The sequence below is a fragment of the Alternaria ethzedia genome (assembly GCF_023757985.1).
Source record: "Alternaria ethzedia strain BMP 0044 chromosome Unknown scaffold_45, whole genome shotgun sequence".
NCBI lineage: Eukaryota > Fungi > Ascomycota > Dothideomycetes > Pleosporales > Pleosporaceae > Alternaria > Alternaria ethzedia.
Window position 1 is genome coordinate 162,796 of NW_026056238.1, and position 14,404 is coordinate 177,199.

At 53.5% G+C, this 14,404-nt stretch overlaps 3 protein-coding genes across 3 annotated transcripts; all 3 read right to left on the reverse strand.

The window, feature by feature from the left end:
- Window positions 1-1,535: 1,535 nt before the first annotated feature.
- J4E87_010294 (uncharacterized protein) lies at window positions 1,536-4,086 on the reverse strand (the record flags this gene model as incomplete). Its single annotated transcript, XM_049381868.1, has 3 exons — window positions 1,536-1,954; window positions 2,054-3,961; window positions 4,080-4,086. 3 exons carry the CDS (start codon window positions 4,084-4,086, stop codon window positions 1,536-1,538), a joined length of 2,334 nt encoding a protein of 777 aa, XP_049228435.1.
- A 1,752-nt stretch (window positions 4,087-5,838) lies between these two features.
- Window positions 5,839-6,956, reverse strand: J4E87_010295 (uncharacterized protein; the record flags this gene model as incomplete). Its single annotated transcript, XM_049381869.1, has 3 exons — window positions 5,839-6,164; window positions 6,221-6,656; window positions 6,720-6,956. The coding sequence occupies 3 exons, from the start codon at window positions 6,954-6,956 to the stop codon at window positions 5,839-5,841; spliced, it is 999 nt and encodes a 332-aa protein (XP_049228436.1).
- A 3,679-nt stretch (window positions 6,957-10,635) lies between these two features.
- Window positions 10,636-13,313, reverse strand: J4E87_010296 (uncharacterized protein; the record flags this gene model as incomplete). The annotated part of the gene is made up of 2 exons (XM_049381870.1): window positions 10,636-12,231; window positions 12,282-13,313. The coding sequence occupies 2 exons, from the start codon at window positions 13,311-13,313 to the stop codon at window positions 10,636-10,638; spliced, it is 2,628 nt and encodes an 875-aa protein (XP_049228437.1).
- Window positions 13,314-14,404: the final 1,091 nt, after the last annotated feature.

The window sequence follows — 14,404 nt, forward strand, 5'->3', positions numbered from 1 at the left end:
AGCGCCGTCTTGACGCTTGTTGCTTGCCTGCCTTACTGCCCGCACAAGTGTACTAGGAAAATTGCCCAGCCCAGCATGCAGTCCGCCCGTCGTCGATGGACAAGGGCATGCCATCGCAAAGTCCGACCCGCCGCCATCGACTCCTACAATCCTACCAGACATGATTACTCTGCATAGATACCGTACATGCAGCATTGCAATCCGTCGTCGATCAACCCATCACCATCTCATCTCGGTCCGATGATCTATGCCATTTGTCCGCCCGCTGGCAAAAAAGTTTCGAAACATACGTGGCGCACATTCGCTGCACAACGACGACTATCGCAATGTAATGCTCCAACATCGCTGATAGCCATGTCGTCCTAGCGCCGACGTGATGATCAAATACCGCCATACCAATACAATGCGCCACACGACTTTTGATCGCCGCGGAACAACTGCCCAAACCGTACTTGCACTTGCTTGCACAGTGGTCTATAAATGACTCCGTCACATTCCCGCCGCCTGTCCATCACCTGCAGCTTTTCATCACGCCATTGCCCCGCTCCGTGTTCGCTTCCTTCAGAACTGGAGATTGAACTGATCCTGCCAGTGCCTGGCGACTCATGTCACATGCTTTGGATAGAGTACTTTGGTAGCCGCTACTGGCTGGCGGGAGACAGCATATCCGGGCCTCGTTTACCGTTTACAGTTTACAGTTTACCATTAGATGACCACAAAGCAAAAAGACCCGAAGAAAATATTGGGGCCAAGGTGAGAGCGCCAATGGAGCCGAATCTCCAATATCTCTAGTGAGCTGCGCTGCAATGCACACTTCACACCCTCTTTCCCATGACTATGCGCCGCGCCGTGCCGGACAATAGAGTGAACGCCTGCGAACCATATAGTACAGCACTTTACACACATCCATCTCGTACAGTACGCGACGCCAGAAGAAGACCATGAAAAAAAACTTGCAAGTAACGAGAAAAAACGGGAAACCGAGAAACCGAAGACTCCACACTTTGCATGCCCATCTCCTCGGTCAGACTCGCTGTGCGGGAAGCATACGGTACCTGGACACCTTGACGCGCCTTGCGCAGCTGCTCCGCCTGCAAATAGGCCCGTGCGCTCGCGAAAACCATGGGCGATCATGGCGCCGTGGCCGCCAAACTCCTCCACCTCGCATGCACGCGCGCCTGCATGTGCCCTGCGAGTCAAGCGACCTTTCAGCCCGCGCCCGTCAGCGCACCACGGCTGCGAGGAGCACATTCACCCCGAAATAGCTGGCTTGCGTTAGCCCCGTCATCTCTCACCAACTGCAGGCAAACCCGCGCGCGCGCGCCTCAGGAACCGGCCAAGGCACCGGATAATGCGTGGGTAAAAAGACGTTTCTGACATGTTTCCGTCCGAAAGCATGTCCTGGAAATTTCCGAACGGGGTGAGAGTTTGTTCGCCCCACGCGCCCGTCTTGCCCGTTTGAGGATGTAGACGTCACGGTGCAGACGTTGCGATATTGCATTGCGGGCGAGAATTTGAGAAAAGAGAGAGATGACTTACACTGAAGCTGCCGCAGCCCACTCACGCGTAGACAGCATATTCCTGAGCTGAGGGGTCGACGTGACCATCTTTAGCTCCGCACCAACGATAAGCACGATAACGAGGAGCCGTCCGAGCAAGCTGGGGACTATCGCAAACGCCATGAGGGGTAGTACCAGGGTTAGTGGAAACCATATTGCTGACTGATCTTGGCCGGCAGTCGGAGCTGCCGTGCTGGGAGGAGCAGAAGAAGATGAGGAGGAAGAAGGAACTTTCCGCGGAAGAGTCACGAGGTCGGCGTCTTCCTCGAGAAATTGGGATTCCTCTTCATTAATCGGGTCATGCTCATCCATCCACTCGCGATAGGCTGTGATATCTTCCGCAGACGCGGGATCGAGACTTTTGGAGAGCTTGCTAAACGAAGATAAAGCCTTGTCTGTACCGAGTCAGCGGAACACTCTTGATCGGTAGCAGCGACGATCCCCATGTTGACATGGCGCTCCGACTCGTTGCATCCGGCTTAGCCACAACTTACTGTATTGCTCTAGCTTCTGGTAAATGCGCCCCAGGAGTTCGGTCCTCTTGAAGTGCATTTCACTTCCGTAGCGTGCGTCACCCCGCCGCGACGCAGGGTACGCGTACCCTGACGCATCTCGAGGCGATATCTGGGCTATGCATTCGTCTAGGTGACGCAGCTCTTCTTCCAGTTCGCATGTTTCGTCTTGGAGGTGGAGCAAGACGCGGTGGTTTAGATGCTCAAACTTTCGGTACATGGGCACGAGATTCTTCCGGCCATGGGAGCTGGGCGGAGTCGATCCGCTAAGCTCGTTGGCGAGGAGTTCATATCCCACCACCGTTTGTCGGGTCTGGTTGGGCAGTGGCGCGTGCTGTTGATAGAGTGGCGGCTGCCCTGGATGTGGGGTGAAAGGTGGCGGCACGTGCTGGAGCTGGCCGTCAGGTGGCCGTATCGATAGTGGATGCGCATGCACTGCTTCCGGGGACTGATGAGGCGCATATCCTATGGCTAGCGGAGCTGGGAATGAAGGCATCGGCGCCCATGCTGGTGGGGAATTGATTGCCGCAGGCACTGGAGCCGGAGATGCACCAGAATAGCCTTGCTGGTTGTACATCGGCATCGGTGGATAACCGTAGGGGTGCTGTTCTGCCCCATATTGGTAGTCTCCGTACGGCTGTGGCCTCTGGAAGATGTGGCTAGCAAGTTCGCGTTCCTGCTGCTTGAGACGTCTGGCGTGCGGATCACTCTGATGAGACGTCGTCGACGGAGCTCGAGGAGGGGTCGTTACTGCCGGCTGTTTGTTGGGCATCTGGTTTCCTTGATTGACTTCCTCATCGCTCTCTGACCCACTTTCACTCTCCTCTTCACTGCCCTCTTCTTGGTTGGCTTCGACGTCATCTCCAGGGCCATGCACAAAGCTACTGGCGTACAACGGCTTCTTGAATGAACGATACTCCTGGTTGGGAGGGTGGGATGCCGTCTGGAGGGACCGCCGCGTGGAGGCTGGTGAAGTCATGGCGGAGTCAGGATGCTGTGAGTCTGCTGCCACTGATGATCGGCCGTCGTCATGCTGAGTGTCACCTGACGAGGAAGACGATGACGAGGCAATAGTCGATGGAGGCATAGCCTGAAGGTCCGTAGGCGTAGGACTTCCAGGCGTGTCTTCAGATTGTAGAAACTGAAACACTCCTGCCTGAGCGGCATCCATGTTGTTGAATGTAATGCTTTGCATCGCCGTGGATGCGGGCGGACTCTGGCTTTCTTCAGACTCTTGGTACTCGGCGACTTGGCTATAACCGCCGTACGGTCTCTGCATCACTGTAGAGTTACTGCCACCCGACGCATCTGACTGTTGCGTCACACTCGAGACCAGGGAGGGATCTGACATGTTGGCCATGTTCCCAGCATGCCGTTGCAGAGAGCTATGTTTACCACGTGCGTGCGAGCGTTTCGCGGCGTCGTCCCCAGTATGCCGGCGGCGCAGAACCCTCGGATCGACCGGAGTACCAACGGCAGAGCTCCCTCGTCGTCTTGAGCGTGTGCTGACCTTGCTCTTGCTTTCTCTTATTTGACCGAGCCGGGGCATGTAGCCAACGTTACTGCCTTCTTCATCCAACTCTTCCTGTTTGGCCTGCGAACTCGATCCAGTAGTGTCGGTATGATGTGAGTCGCGTCTTAGAAGCTTCTTCAAAGTGTTGCGAGGCTGTTTAGATCTCTGCTCGCTCTCGTCATGGTCGTCGCTGCGTGGCGGTGAGGCCGAAGGTGGAGTACCCTTGGTGCCCGAGCTGGTGCGTGATGGACGACGTCTAGTGTGTGGTGCGCTAGTAGCTGAACTCGTGCCTATGTCATGGAGGCCGTCGTAGTGGTATTTCGGATTGCCTGTGGCAGGACTGCGCTGTCGAGGAGGTGAACCAGCGCCCTCAAAGGCTGCTGCTGCTGCTGTATGATCCGACTAAGTATCGGAAGTATCTACGTCAGTTTCCAAAAGCAATACGGTCGTTCAGGGCAGAGAGAGAGAGGCAAAGAGCGTGTTTATATTGTCTACCCACCATGCTACGTATTGTTTACAGGGTCCAGCTGTGTAAGCAGAGCGGAGGTGGCGCTTGCGTCAATAAGATCTGGTACTGGGGGTGCGATGGCGCGGTGCGGGGGAGTGTAGGTGATGGGGTGTGCGGGCAAAAAAGATGAATATAGACAGTGCGTGACGTTTCCGTGCGATTCGCGACTCCTTGCATGCTGAAGCGATTACAAGCACACGTTGTACGACTCTAGAGGCTGAACGGCACAAGGCTCGCAGATCGTGTGGATGTCGTGGTACGCCTCAAGGCCTGCTGAATCTGTACCCTGGTGTGCGCCATAATCACGGGCGATGCGGGTATAGTTTGGAATGGGGGAAGAAGACAGAGAGAACGCATGTTGAACTGGAAGAAGCAACGACACACGAGGAATATTGTGCAGCCACTCAGTCACCGCCTTGCGCATGTGCATCATGCGAGTTAACGTTGGCAGACTGACCGGGTGTGCACCGGAAGTGCCGCGCGTGTACCCAATGATGTCCCGTTGAGCCCGTCAAGCGATCGAATACCCCACTATGTGGGCCCCCCATCACCGCGTGCCCTCTCTTCCTCCACGCTTCCACAGTCTGTCTAATCTGTCGACCCGCATCGTGATGATGCATTCGCATGCCAAACTCTGTCCAGTGATGAAGCACTTTGCCATTGTTTCGTGGGCGGTTCGTTAACGAGACCATGGTCCTCCGCTGCTCAGTCACTGCCACGTCAACAAGCTACTGCAACCCCGAACCAGGATTGTCGAGGTGAGCAACGTGCAGTTCTGCTATCTGGTTCACTCCACTGCTGGCTCTCGCGTTTCGCATCTTGACCCTTCCCCGTGCTGGGTATCCTAGCAAAGATCAGGCTTGAGATTCTAGAGGTCAGGCTTGGGATTCTAGAAGTTAGGCTTACTTCACGCCAAGTTTCAACTTGTCAAGGCGAATAGATTCGGAGACCGACGAACTCATGCATGACGTCTTTGGCGTTTCGACGGTATGTCGATTTCAGGACGATGTAGCAGAGTTGCGAGAATGAAAATAGCTATGGGTCGACGACTTCGTCTGGTATTTTTGATGCACGTTGTGTGTGAATCGATGCGCAGCTGCTGATGGTGGTCCATGATGAATTGAGATTGTTTCCCAAGGACAGAATACACTCTGCTCTTGTCCCACTCTCCCAGTACATGTTCAATACCTGGGTCCAAATAGGTCCTCTCCAAACTTTGTCAATGGATGCGTGTAGATGCGACATAGATCCGGGGAAGGAAACAGTGATGAAAGTATTCGACATTTCAAACATGCCTTTGGACATACATAACAACCGGCCCTCCCTCGGGTCCAAATCCTACCATCGCTTATGTTGAAACGAACCCCGCGATTTTGACAGGAGCTGAACCTACGATAAAGTTCTGTAGTAACACCATCTACCATAGTGCTATATGCAAGCATTGTAGCCAAGAGCAGGGGAGACTTTGACGCCACTAGAATGGGACGCGTATACCGTTGATCTTGATCGACAAATCTTATTCTTAGAAGTTTCACTCATGCATCTATAGTATCGCCGACGGCTGAATAAGAAGTCAGTATTACTGAGAAGGTAGAGGTGCCATACGAGAGAACAGCTGTGATATTCTCGTTCACCTGGTCGTCCCAAAAAGCAATGCAGAGATACCTCTCCTTTGGCTTTTCGAACTCAATCAAACTAATAGATTCTGGGTATCTCACACGTCTACATCTACTTCGCGTACAAGCCTCACGACTCCTCGCTCACACTTCGGCTCACTTCCCTCACGACAAAAGCATCAGGGTCGACCGGAATTGCCTTCAGGTCCACCCTGTGTGTATCTGCCCAAGCCTTTACTCTGGCCTTGTTAATGACAGCATCGGCGCCGCCTTTCTTCTTCTGCTCCAGCACGTCCATAGCCTGTAGTGTCGCAATGATGTCTTCGGGCACAATGTACGTCTTTTCCCGCAAATCTTGCACGGTGAGGGTCTTCTTGGAAGGGCAAGCCAATATCGTCCGAGCGAGCGTTTGCGACCAGTAATGTATGTATGCGATGCGACCGAGATCCGACAGCGCTGTAGTAGTAGTGGTGTTAGCAGCGGTACCATGCGCTAATACGACGTCGACCTACGTTTCTCGGGCCCACCCAGCCTCTCTTCCCGTCTACTCATTTCATAGCTCGCGCCCATGAGTATCTGCCCCAGTCCTTGTTTCTGCCACGGCGGAAAAACCAGGATGCATGCGAGATTATTGTTGTCCCAGCTCATCTTCTCCTTGCTGAAGAACCCCACGACCTGCCCCTGCGCACCGACTCCACTCGCCTCTGCATCGTCGCCGAAACTGGTATTCGGTATCTCCGGTGTGGGGTTGTGCGCGACGAGGAGGTAGTATAGGAATGTCGTAACGTCGTAGAAGACGGATTTGGTATCGAGGAAGAGCTTGGCGAAGAGCGATAGGTTCTGTGCGTAGAGCTTGTGCTTCTCGCCGTCGATCTCGTAGAGGGAGTAGTTATCCTTCGTGTAAACGTTGACGCCCGGCGGGGGTGTATTGCGCAGAGGACATGCTTTCTACACCTCATCAGCTCTCCAATCCAACCCTCACACCCACTGCATATCCGTCTGTAAGCTTACCAAATGCCCAATAAACCCCACCAGCTCTTTGCTATACTTGAAGCACCATTGGCACACATACAGCCGCTCTACGCGTCGGCCTACAAGCTCTTCCGGGTAGAACGACGGGTACCAGGGCTGGATGAGCAGCGAGCCGAAGACGACTTCGAGGACGTTGGGGCCGGACGGGGGTTTCTGCGATGGCTTCAAGGCAGGCGTCGAGGGCGTCGAGGTCATGGAGGCTACATCGGGGGCCATTGGGCTGGTGACGACGCGTCGAGGGGCCGTCGGCACATGCGTGTGGGGAAGAGAAGAGCTTGGGCCGGGTTGTCAGATGCGGTTAGCGCGACGCGAGGGCACGTGGGTGATGGGGATCTGCCGTTCACCCAAGACGATCCGTTCGCCACTACACCTACAATCCTCGAAGCTGACCCATCTCAGACCGGCGCTGCCACAATACTTCTGACTTATCCATCATCTCCATCAGGATGAGCGACCACATCTTCGGTTTTCTGTCACGCCTGTTTAATGCTCGCTGACAAGCGAAAGCGACTGTGGCTGTAGGAAGCCAAATTACCATCTTCCGGCATTTAAACAGCAGTAGCGCAAAACTCTTTACCAATCTATGATTACATGTTTTGGAAAATAATCAAAGCTACCAATCCCAATGATCTCTCCGGCTCCGCTATCTCCCGCTACGACAGAATTTGACGCCGGCCACCATAGCACACAACACCTCTCGTATCCAGTCCGGCCCTACGTAATCTCCGAGAGGCAAGGACCCTCAACTTTGTCTCTTGTTCAACTTTCGTCTTGACACTGCTACCACTCCCCTGAGGATCGCGACGACCTAGGCCCTCTCCGCAGCCTCGAGACCGAAGTATACGTTCGTTGCTGATAACGCCGAGCTTCAGGCAATTCGATCCAAGAAGAAGCATTCGGCGCTTCATCTATGTGATCCTCCTCATCTAACCATTTTAGCATTCAACACATTTAACATCGGTGGTTTGCTCACCTGTCACTGCGGGCCTGCCTCGCTTTGATGTCCAATGCCTAAGTGTTCCCTTGTTCACGTAGTATCGTAACGTGAAACCGATCATGGCGAGAATCACGGTGAGGAAGACACTGAGGAGGGTGAAGATGGCTTCTTTGGACCAGCCAGATGTGGTAGAGGATACTCCTCGCGATACGGTATCTACGCTACTGTAAGCGCATCTCCGCATAAGAAAAGAAGGAGTATGTTACCGTTGTTTCCCATCTAATGGTCCACGTCTCGGTAGCGGATGTAGAATATCGATGAACGACCAATGATAATGATTTGGTGCAGTCTCAGTGGTAAGAAAGAAGTGCGAAGTCGATTGGCAGGATTGTCATGCAATGTGGCTGACTTCTGGGTTCAGTGGAGCACCATCGAGCGAAGTGCGGCCTAACTGAGCGGATGCATTCTGAATCGTGTTAACAGCTTCCATCTCGGTCTTATAATGCGCACATCGTCCACCGGTGACTACTAAGTTATCACATAGATGTGTGCGTTCGGATCTCATGAACATCACCCCTGGCTCTGCTACCCTACTCGAAAACGATTGGTAGCAAGTCTGCAGTGTGTGGCCTCCTATTGGGCTATCCTAGCTAATCCTGATAGCCACATCATGTCAGATTACGCCCGGCGCGGCGGTTACGGATACCAAAGAGGCTCATTACGCCCGCGGGTGGTGACGCCCTGAAGAGGATCTAACTTTGCATATCTACGGATCTAGTTACTTCGAAGCTAGGTGGCGGAGTATTATCACAGTAGATTCCCCTGTCAACCACGCAGTCTTATCCACGTCATCCGGGGTAGGAAGGCCTGGCGGACACAAGCATGTGTGAGACGAAGTCGGGCGCGGAAAAGTATGTACATTGCGCATCTTTGTTTGAGGGTATTGGAGATTTGAGGTGGAACATTACCAGGTCAGAGAGGTATCGAAATGTGCGGACTGCAGATTGCAGGCGAAGAATGCCGTGATGCACGTCTTGACGCCCCGCATTGACGTTTTCAGCCGTACGAACACCCCTGCAACCTCTTTCTTCTCAACCTGAAGGCTGGGTACGCTAACTCGTGTTACCAACATCACGGTGGAGTTTCTTGACCTAGACCACGTGTAGAAACAGCCACCGGGGAGCCTGTCAGGGCAGCCGCTCAACACCATCGCAGCTGTGATAAGCAAAGGGCCCCACTGATTACTCAGGCTCAGTACATCCAATGCGCAAAACCAACGGTGCGGCCAAACTTGTCCCAATCAATCACACCATACTAGTCATCACTGTTCAGTCACGTGTATACCTTGTATCTCTCGCGCTCCAAACATTTTGCGTCACACAGGCGAGCCTATCAGCTACTTCCAGTCTCAAACCTACTTCAACGTCACGAGCTATCTCCTGTCAGCCTATACACACCTTTCCGCCTGTAGTGTCTAGTTCATGTTACTAGATAGAACACGCAATTAAGATAACACTTAGCTCTATAGCTAGAACAAAATCTTGTAGTAGGCTGGATAAAGACTACAGGCCAGGCTGGGTAAGTAAAAGTTTGAATAGGTTACCAATCTAGAAGCCACCCAACTAGCGATCTATCATTCACACCAAAATCAGTTGGGAACGTACAACATGTATAGTCGAATACAGATGTCGGGTTCAAATAAGCACATTGTATTCAGCTCTTGTCAATCCTCGTCTTCCAACAATCACCCACTAACCACGACACTCCCTCCAATCATGACGTGCAACTCTGCCTCCACCAAATCCCCGCAATACTAACATCCAAATTACACTGCTCCCCGGGCGGCACAATCCAGCACTGCAACGCATCATTCGCCGCCGGACTCTTAATCTTCACAACCACATCACACCTGAGATGGTTCACCATGCCCGCAAACGTGTCAGGCCCATACTTCCCCTCTTTGAAAGCGACCGTGAATTGCGCTTGGTTGTGCTCCGGGTCGTTGTGCCCGTTGGATTGAACGGCGATGTCGGGGCCGTTCGGGGCGGAGCAGCGGGAGGTTTGGAAACAGGCGGTTGCGGTTGTGGCGAGGAGGGTGAGGGGGAGGATTTGGAAGCGCATTTTGATCCTGGGGTGGAGGCTGGGTGGGTTAGTCGTGGGGTGAATCGAACAGGAGTGAGATGCTACCTTTTGGTATGAAGGAAGGCAAGTATTGTTGTTTTGCGGAGCGTGAGCGTTGTGAAGTTGTGATGAGAAGATGAATCTGAACTTGTTCGATGGTTGAAAGACACGCTCAGGGCATGCCTTATATACATCTTCCTACACCTCTCGGTGAGCATATAGCCGTGTATGTAGGATGTACTAAGCAACACTCGTTAGTCGAAGTTTATTATTAAAGGTCTCTATACGGTGTACTTCCGTCTCACCGGACGAACACAACACTACCGCGACAATGCACGACCAACTATCCGCCAATGAACTCAATGAGAGGACAGAGTAGGGCCTCATTCCAAGAGTTTATATTGTACCCCTCAAGGAGACGACGTGTAAGCATTACCTGTGCGAGTACGAACTTGGGCGAACTAGAATCCGGGGGCATCTCCGGGCTTACATTACACCCGGTGAGGCCGGCTTCCAACTCTTCCAAACTCCTTCCTCTTATGCCGTGGCAGGAGAGAACTCGGATTCATTTCAGACCGCTTCTTCGTATCGTATGTATGGTGGTCGAGAAGGCATGTTATACGCACGGTGTAGAAGTCGATGTAGACACTCGGGGTATATCAATGATGTACACTATATCCTTAGCGTAAGCAACGGCGTATACTCGTACAAGCTCTACTCTGACCGCCGCAAGGCTGTCCTACACCGCTACGCCACGAAACCTCGAAGATACCAAAGCACGCGTGCGATGAAAACGTATCGTCGCATCAATCCGCCAACGTCGCGTTGCATACCCCCTCAACCCTTACCCTTGAAGAACCCATCCAACCTCCCCCCAACATCCCGCACCCCCAACCCGCCCGTCAAACTCCCCCTAATCCACTTCGGCAACTTGTCTTGAATGCGCTTACTCCCATACCGTCTATCCAACATCAGTATCGCCGCATAATCAGCTTTATGACGAATCGCCCTACCCACACACTGATTAACCGCGCGCATACAGACGTTCTCGTAGAACTCGCGCGCAGCAGCCTTGCCATCACCACCACCGCCGCCGCTCTTCGTCTGTTTCGCGGAGATATACTGCATCTTCGCCTTCCATTCCGCAGAGTGTGGATTAGGAAACGGGAGACCGACAACAACGACGCCGCGGCCAAGTGCGTCGCTAAAATTGATGCCTTCGGAGAGTGTGCCGCCGATTACGGCGAAGAGGAGGGCGCCGCGGCCTTTTCCTGATGCGATTGCTGCGCTGTAGGCTGTGAGGACGGAGTCTGCGGTTGCTTCTTTGGATGGTGGAGGGTGGGTAGAGGTAGATGGCTGTTGCTTGCTGCGCTGCTCGAGGAAAACGGGCTTTGTTTGGGTGAAGCTGTCCCAGAAAGTGGATGTGGATGTTGAAGGCGCGGGCTTGATGCGCTTCCACGCGACGATGCACGCGTCGAGGAAGGAGTAGCTGGGGAAGAAGACGACCACGCCATCGGGGATGTGCTGCGCGAATGTTAAGATGGCGTTGCCGAGATCGATCATCGTATTCTCTTTGTTGCGGTTCTCGAAGGTGAAGTCGAATTCAGCGCCGCTTGCTGCTCTTACGATGGGTGCAGCGAGGAGGTTCGAGGGCGGAATGACGTGGCCGCAGGATAGTGTCATGATCTTGGAGGGATCCAGGTATGAGAGTAGATGCTGTTCGTAGTCGCTCATTGGTGCCATGGTGCCGCCGGCTAGTACGACGGCCCTTGCTTCTTCGACGATGTCTTTGAAGTGGTAGGTTGGGTCCAGGAGCATGTATCGTAACGTTGTGCCTGAGGCTTCTTCCTTCGCGTAGAAGAAGCGGCCTTCGCTGGATGGGTTCATCAAGGACAGGAGGAAGGCTTGTACGTGCATCAGGACTGGTACAGTATGTCGTGGCCCGCTTTTTGCCGGCTTCGCGACTGGTTTCTGCGCGCTTCCATTCTCCGCTTGCTCAGCGAAGACGGTGTATCCGTCTACTTTACGCGCCAGTCTGCTTTCTTGGAGATACGTGTTGAGTTTGTAGATATTGATTTGATCAACGCCTTTCCCAGACATGATCGCAGCCATGTCTGCCAAGCCGTCTGCCGCTTTCGCGTTGGCATCGATGGACTGCAGATACGCGATGATAGAGTCCAAGATGCGGACTGTCTGGGCAACATAAACGCGATTCTTCCCTTTGAGCTTGTTCCGGAACTTCTGGAGGTAGGCTGTGAGTTGGGCACGCGCTTGTTGTACTTGATCGAGGGTCACGGATACGGAGTAGATGCCTGCAATGGCATCCATCAAGTTGTGCGCTTCGTCGATGATGACGATGTGGTCTTTGAGGGAGAGGCCAAGTGCTTCGCGAGCTGTGCGCTGGAGGAGTAGTGGATAGGGTAGCGTTACGATCTAACCCTGTTAGCACATCAAGACACCGCGGGAAGAAATAGTCGACTTGCCTCGCAGTACTTGGTAGCAGGTCTAGAAGCATAGTATGGACATACACCCAGCTTCTTACCCAACACCCCCAAGTCCTCGATATCTCTAATCTTCGCAAGCGCATGGTCACGGAAGTCATTGACCAACGGCTCGCTCTCCTTGGTCGGCATATGCGGACACCGGCTTTCAGTCTTGCTGTTTTGCTGTAGCTCCAGACATCGTTCGTTGATGGCCGTAGCGCTACCGAGCTTGTTGACTTTACTGTTGATGCAGAGATTCTTCCTTGATCCAAGAGTAAGGTGCTTCACGTCTTCTACAAGCGTGTCTATGTCACCGCTGCTCTCATCCGGGTCCAGAGCGATGGCGGGCGGCATCTTTACGCGCCCCAGCTCGCTCGAGAACTGCGTCAACTGAGAGTGTGTTCGAGAGCAGAAGAATATCTTCGTTTCATCAGGCGCCTCTCCGTCGTCATCTTTCGATGCATCGGCGTTGTAGCCGAGTGATGCCATCAAAGCCTGGGTCTCTGCCGACAGTCCAGACTCGTCAAACGCGCCGGCTCTTGCTCGTTTGTGAGTCTCCTCATCGCTTTCGTAATCATCCAAAGCGAACTGAGCTTCGTCGTCGTTCTCGATATCCCCTGCCGCAGTCTTCTGTCTCTTATACCTAGGCTCACCGCTCTCATACCGTTCCTTCGCCCTCTTCTCTTTCGCTTTAACCCTAGCAATACGCTCATTCAGATCCTGTTTACGCCTCAGCGCCTCCTGCTTCCGCTGCTTCTGTGCGTGTTCAACAATCCAAGAAGGCTCCTCACTATTCGCTGCGTTCGCCGCATCTACCGTGAAGCCTTCTTCGAACGTCCGTCGCTTATGATCGCGTAGCCAAGTCAAGGAGCCACATATCAAGCTCAGCGATTTACCGGTTCCGGTCGGCGATTCGAAGATGCCGACTTTGCCTTCTTCCAGACACGTGTAGACAGCGCCCATGAACTCATTTTGGATGTCGTAGGGCGTGTATGGGTGGTGGAAATCTCGTGGTTCGTTGGTGTTGGGCATTGTAGTTTGGTGGAGGTGGGTTGGGCGACGCGACGCGTGGAGGAAAACGGGTGTTCACGTGGTGCGTTTAGCGCCTTCTGCGGACTATCATGACGCGACAATCGTCATTTCGCCTGCACGTTTCCTCCATCGCCAGCATTTTAGTTTTACATCTAAGCACGTTCCTGTCGCTCTCGATGGACTTGAGCCCTATCAATTGAGAGCCAGGACCCAGTGACAGAGGGGTCAGCTTGGGATCCAAAACCTCTCTTGCCTCTATGTGGAGATAGTAATGTCCGATATTACACACAGGAACAGCAGTAATGGAATAGATATGGTTGCCTATTCGTCGTCGAAACAACGCACCGCCAAATCTATATGGCCTCATCTCAATTCCCGTGCTAGCGTTATATTCCATCCCAACGACCCAAGTCATTATCCACCAAGCAACCCTTGAACCATGCATACCACACACCTCCCCTCCCTTCATCCCCTCCCTTCATCCCCTCCCCTCCCTTCATCCCCCATCCATCTCACCCCACAATCCTCCCCCTCAGTTCCGTCTTCTCCAACACCTCCTCCTCCCCCAACCCATCAACCCTAACCTCCCCCTCCTTCCCCCCCTTCCCCGTAATCCGAAACCCCTTGACAAGCCCCGTCCCACTCTCCATACCCACACCCTCACCCCACCCCCAATTCTCCTCCATCCACGTTACCGGCCAAAGCAGCACAGTGCCCGCGACGCAAAACACCGTGGCCCAAGCCTGCCAGAGCCAGATCAACATCCACGCGCCGGGCGCGATGAAACGTATCCATTGGTCGACTTGGTATAGGTCTTCTTGTTTGGAGATGTGGTATTTAGTTGTGGTTGATGTGTGGGAGGAGGAGGTGGTGGTGGTGGTGGTGATGGGGGATTTGCGCAGGTGGAGGACGGTAGTGAGGCGGACGGGCGCGTAGTAGAAGGGTATAAACCAAATACGGAAGATTTGGAAGATGGTTGCGTATAGGATAAGGTTCGTTTCGTCGAACGCTGTCATTCTTGATTAGCCCTTGCACTCTTTCCTTCACTTCCTGGCACATCGGTAGGGTGGTCGTGGGCGCGATGAGATGTC